This window comes from Nerophis ophidion, linkage group LG03 (genome assembly GCF_033978795.1).
Source record: "Nerophis ophidion isolate RoL-2023_Sa linkage group LG03, RoL_Noph_v1.0, whole genome shotgun sequence".
Taxonomy (NCBI): domain Eukaryota; kingdom Metazoa; phylum Chordata; class Actinopteri; order Syngnathiformes; family Syngnathidae; genus Nerophis; species Nerophis ophidion.
This window is the reverse complement of record NC_084613.1, coordinates 62,506,405-62,512,797: the sequence shown is the minus strand read 5'-3', so window position 1 is coordinate 62,512,797 and position 6,393 is coordinate 62,506,405. Positions and strand designations below refer to the sequence as shown.

Genomic DNA, 6,393 nt, shown 5'->3' with positions numbered 1-6,393 from the left:
AACTCGCCCTTGATTATTCTACAGTTATAACGTCATTGGGAAGGCTCGCTGTTTATATTGTGGGAAAGCGGACGTGAAAACAGGCTGTCGACATGTCAGGATGTTGCTGGAGGGGGCGTGGCCTCCAGCTCCACCTGAATTTCGGGAGAACATTTTTCCCGGGAGGTTTTCGGGAGAGGCGCTGAATTTCGGGAGTCTCCCGGAAAATCCGGGAGGGTTGGCAAGTATGATTCCTAAAAAAAGATAACCGGCCCCCAGACACAATTTTTTTCTTTAAAAGTGGCCCCCGAGTCAGAATAATTGCCCAGGCCTCACTTGGCGAAACAATTTAGCTCTTAATTTTTTTTTACTTTATAAAAATTTTGCTCTTAATTGTGTTGGGCGAGTGTACCCGAACGCCTCTCTAGTGAGGTGTTCAGGGCACGTCTAACCGGTAGGAGGCCACGGGGAAGACCCAGGACACATTGGGAAGACTATGTCTCCCAACTGGCCTGGGAACGCCTCGGGATCCCCCGGGAAGAGCTAGACCAGGGGTGTCAAACGTACGTCCCGAGGGCCTGGTCCAACCCGCGAAGAAGTTTTATCCAGGATGAGTTTGCAAAGTATAAAAATGAGCCGAAATTTTTGAATGAAAAAACTGCTGTTCTAGATGTGTCCACTAGATGTCGCAATAGCAATTATTTGTATCTTTCTATTCTAGATTATGCTACATATGTAAGAAAAGAGGAAAAAAACACGTTAGTGCACCAGTCGAGGTTAATGAGCAAACTACATAACATCCTGTAATTTGATTTTGTTATTTTTTTTACCTGATAGATTGGAAATGAGTTGACTGATGAACATTATCACATAATTTATTCAGAAAGTATAAATAATGATTTGGAGGGGGGGCGTGGCCTGCAGTCCTGCAAGAAAGCAGGGTGTGCCAGGAACGAATTCGAGATCAGCGACAGGTGCATAGATGGCCCACCTGGGCGTGCTTATCTAATCACATGTCGCTCTGTTAAAGGCAGCAGCCGGGAAGGAGAGAGGGGTGGTTGATGGTGGAGCACGAGCGAGACTGACGAAAAGACAATTGCTAAAAAGCACAGAGACAGTTTATTGCAAAATAGAACATTCTCGTAAAACTGGAAGAGCCTGGCATGTCGCTGATTGGTGATCCGAAAAACCCGGAAATGCAAGTTTTCCACACACGACAAATAAAAATAGAATACCATTAGCCGCAACATGTAAGTGTAAAATAAACCCGACAACATTATGATTTGTACATTTTCAGAATGTGCTTGTTCTATTTTTAAAAAAATCAATCAGTCAATCAATGTTTACTCATATAGCCCTAAATCACTAGTGTCTCAAAGGGCTGCACAAACCACAACACAAACCACTACGACATCCTCGGTAGGCCCACATAAGGGCAAGGAAAACTCACACCCAGTGGGACGTCGGTGACAACGATGACTATGAGAACCTTGGAGAGGAAGAAAGCAATGGATGTCAAGCGGGTCTAACATGATACTGTAAAAGTTCAATCCATAATGGATCCAACACAGCCGCGAGAGTCCAGTCCAAAGCGGATCCAACATAGCAGCGAGAGTCCAGTTCACAATCTGTATTTGTCTTTATTTTTAAGTTATCTTGCCACGATTTTACCAGTCCGGCCCCAATTTTTCTCCATGTGGCCCCCCGTCTAAAATGAGTTTGACACCCCTGAGCTAGACGAAGTGGCTGGGGGAGAGGAAAGACTGGGCTTCCCTGCTTAGGCTGCTGCCCCCGTGACCCGACCTCGGATAAGCTGAAGAAGATGGATGGATGGATGAGTGTACCTAATTTTGCGTATCCGGTGACGTCATTGCCAATTAGGTTATTGGGCCACGTCAACACAGAAGGGTGTCGGCGGGCGGACGTGTTGCATCGTGTCCGCCATAGGTGCGCTGGAGCCGGGCGGGTCTGACATGGACACACCAGGCCGGCGTCCGAGCATCACCGAGGGTCCGCCAATCAGCGCTCAGCTCCGGGCAGATTAACTCTCAGAGCTCCGGTGTGCTGTTGGAGCTCCTCCGCACACAACATCCCCCCTCTCTCTCTCTCTCTCTCGGTTTAGCGGCGGCAGGTGTTTGATGAAATCATCTCCACATTGAGCGCCATTGCATGTTTTTATTTTGAATCCGTGGATACATAAATGTTAAAAAGAAGGAGATGGACACTGCTGACTCGACAAAAGGAGACAGCACGGATGCGATAGTGATGGATGATTGTTCTGCAGACATCCCAGATCTCTTTCCTCGGTGGGTTGTATTATCTGCACGCATGTGTTTTATATCTTCTATTACTGATCCTAATCACCGCACAGGACACTTCATTAGGTACACTCATTAATGCAACACGAGCTGTTGCATGACATAAAAGAGCAGTTCTTTCACGTAAAGCTCACATGTATTTATCATAATTGTTTACATTACTGTGTGTGTTCCTGAAGCTGTATTATTATTCTAATGTATGCAGGGTTTTTTTTTTTTACTGCATTGTTTCCGTTTTCAGGCGTGCTCCTCTTCATATGGAAACGAGCATCTATTTACTGTAATTTGTTATTTGTGCGCATAAATGTCTTCCAAATAAGCCTTTATTCTAGACCAGGGATGTCAAACTGATTTTAGATCAGGGGCCACATGGAAAAAAAATCCACTCCCAAGTGGGCCGGACTGGTAAAATCAGGGCGCGATAACTTAAAAATAAAGACTACTTCAGATTGTTGTCTTTATTTAAAAATAGAACGAGCACATTCTGAAAATGATGTTGTTTGTTTTACATTTTCATCTTGCGGTTAATAGTATTCTATCTTTATTTGTTGTTATGTATTCTTTCTGAACAAATTATGTGATAAGTAGATATAAATTGTGCATGGATATATTTAGTTTGTTTTGTATTGAAATTGCTGACTTTGTGGTGTCTTTTGTATTGATGGTTATTTATCTGAGAGTAACTGACGATCAAAGTTTGCTTAATACATGTAATGTTAACTTTTACCAGTAGAGGGCGATAATGCTACACTTTATGTTGAATGTTTGGTGTGTGAATGCTGTGTAATTTTTTATGTGGAAACATTTGTTGTTGTGTGTATCTAGTAAAGGCTTACTGAAATGAGATTTTATTTTAATGGGGATAGCAGGTCCATTCTATGTGTCATACTTGATCATTTTGCAGTATTACCATATGTTTGCTGAAAGGATTTAGTAGAGAACATCGACGATAAAGTTTGCAACTTTTAGTCGCTAATAAAAAAGCCTTGCCTTTACCGGAAGTCGCAGACGATGACGTCACAAGGGTGAGGTCTCCTCATGTCCTCACATTGTTTATAATGGGAGCCTCCAGCAGCAAGAAAGAGCTATTCTGACCGAAAAAACGACAATTTCCCCATTAATTGGAGCGAGGATGAAAGATTTGTGTTAAAAATAAAAAATAGAAATAAAGTTAAAAAAAAAAAGGCGATTGAATTGGGACGGTTTCAGATATTTTTAGACACATTTACTAGGATAATTCTGGGAAATCCCTTACCTTTCTATTGTGTTGCTAGTGTTTTAGTGAGATTAAATAGTACCTGATAGTCGGAGGGGTGTGTCCACGGGTGTCTTGACGCCAGTCTCTGAGGGAAGTCGACGGCAGCTGCATGGACGGCGCAAGCTCAGCTGATCTCCGGTAAGAGGCGACTTTTTACCACAATTTTCTCACCGAAACCTGCCGGTTGACAAGTGGTCGGGAACCATGTTCGCTTGACCGCTCTGATCCATAGTAAAGCTTCACCAATGGGAATTTTAAACAAGGAATCACTGTGTGTTTGTGTGGCTAAAAGCTAAAGCTTCCCACCTCCATCTGTCTACTTTGACTTCTCCATTATTAATTGAACAAATTGCAAAAGATTGAACAACACAGATGTCCAGAATACTGTTTAATTGCGCGATGAAATGAGACGACTTTTAGCTGCAAATGGTGCTGCGCTAATATGTCCTCTGCAACCCGGGACGTCACCCGCACGCGTCATCATTCCGCGACGTTTTCAACAAGAAACTCCGTGGTAAATTTAAAATTGTAAACTAAAAAGGCAGAATTGGCATATGTTGCAATGTTAATATTTCATCATTGATATATAAACCATCAGACTGCGTGGTCGGTAGTAGTGGGTTTCAGTAGGCCTTTAATTTTCAATCTATCAAGATAAAAAAATATCAGAATCAAATTACAGGATGTTATTTTTGTAGTTTGCTCATTTTCCTCGACTGGTGCACAAACATCATGTGGTTATTTTTGTTCTTTACATATATAGCATCATCAACAAAAATACAAAGAATTGCTATTGCGAAATCTAGTGGACACATTTAGAACAGCAGTTTCTTTCAGTAAAAAATTTCGGCTCATTTTTATACTTAGCAAACTCATCCTTGTTCGCGGGCCTGATCCGGCCTGCGGGCCGTACGTTTGACACCCCTGTTCTAGACAAACCTCTTAGTTGTTAATACGGAGCTGCTTCAGTCAAAAGGACAAAAAATATACATAGCAGTGTAGGACATGTTAAAAACAAAATAAACAAAATGAATAATAATCCTAATACAGGAAATTTCAGATATAGAAATACATAATAAATATGTTTTCATATCCAAAAGGGAGTGGGTGGAAGTTAAATTGACTAAATCCCACCGCTTATTCATAAATGAACTACCAAGCTTTCTTCTCACCATCATCTACCAGAGGTCTTCAACAGAGGTACTGCAGGGTATGTCGTGATTTTTTTTGGATTTATATATATAAAAAAATACATAAACAAACCAAAAAAATTTTTATATTCCCCATGAACATTTTCCCACAAAATGTCAATGTCTTTAAACACACATTAATGTTAACTGCAGTGTAGTTTAGAAATGATAGTGACATTGCCACCCTACTCACAAACATCAACACTTATGTTTTATATTTATGTTCGCAATTAAGATTGCAAGGAACTTGCGTGCTAGTTGCAAGCCAACGGTCGTCCCTCTCGTTGCCAGCTAGCGATTAGCACACTAGTTTTCAGCTTGCAAATAGCGCTGTAATTGCAATCTATGGACCAGTTGCCAGTTAGCAATTAGCGCCGGTAGCAATTATATTAAAGTTAAAGTACCAATGACTGTCACACACACACTTGGTGGAGAAATTATTCTCTGCATTTCACCCGTCACCCTTAATCACCCACTGAGAGGTGAGGGGAGCAGTGGGCAGCAGCGGTGGCCACGCCCGGAAATAATTTTTGGTGATTTAACCCCCAATTCGAACCCTTGATGCTGAGTGCCAAGAAGGGAGGTAACTGGTGTCAGTTTTTAAGTCTTTGGTATGACTCGGCTGGGGTTTGAATTTCATAACCTACCGATCTCAGGGTGATGGTGTTTGCGGCCAGCTAGCTATTACAGCGCTATGTTTAAATATCTTGATATTTTACGATAACAAAGTACCTTTAAAGGGGAACATTATCACGATTTCTGAAGGGTTAAAACCAATAAAAATCAGTTCCCAGTGAATTATTTTATTTTTCGAAGTTTTTCTCAAAATTTTACCCATCACGCAATATCCTGAAAAACAGCTTCAAAGTGCTTGATTTTAACTGTCGTTATATCCACCCGTCCATTCTCCTGTGACGTCACAGCATGACCACACAGAAACAAACATGACAGATAACACAGAAAGGTATAGCGATATTAGCTCGAATTCAGACTCGGATTTCAGCGCCGTAAGCGATTAAACAGATTACGCATGTATTGAAACGGATGGTTGGAGTGTGGAAGCAGGTAGCCAAAACGAAATTGAAGAAGAAACTGAAGCTATTGAGCCATTTCACGACAGACAGCGGCACGGGAGGAAGCGAGGACGAATTTGGCGATCGCCTTCTAACCAACGATTGGTATGTGTTTGTTTGGCATTAAATGTGTGTCATGAGATATAAATTCAATTAAGAAGACCTAAAGGAAACTAAATGAGCACAAATATAGCTACAAATGAGACATAATGATGCAATATGTACATACAGCTAGCCTAAATGGCATGTTAGCATCGATTAGCTTGCAGTCATGCCGTGACCAAATATGTCTGATCAGCACACTCCACATAAGTCAATAACATCAACAAAACTCACCTTTGTGCATTCATGCACAACGTTATAAGTTTGGTGGACAAAATCAGTTATAATTTATTATAATCAGAAAAAGAAATGGCATAAATCATATCCAGGGGGTTTACCTCGCTCGTCTGCGGTAAGAGACTGCCGTCGTCCCTGAATAGCTCGCACTCGGGCAAATTCAGTGGTGGTTTATTTTCCAATATTGCAGATTTCGTTGACTTTATGCTTGGAAATGCATCTGCTTTGAGTGTCGA

The 6,393-nt window shown here is 41.5% G+C and overlaps 1 protein-coding gene across 1 annotated transcript in view; it reads left to right on the top strand.

Annotated features, from left to right (window-relative positions):
- Nucleotides 1-2,066: 2,066 nt before the first annotated feature.
- disp2 (dispatched RND transporter family member 2) overlaps nucleotides 2,067-6,393 on the top strand; it is a 35,868-nt gene continuing 31,541 nt past the window's right edge. The window contains exon 1 of the mRNA XM_061895843.1: nucleotides 2,067-2,285. Coding sequence (XP_061751827.1) covers nucleotides 2,197-2,285 — 89 coding nt within the window. The 5' untranslated portion in view covers nucleotides 2,067-2,196. The remainder of the gene's footprint in view (nucleotides 2,286-6,393) is intronic.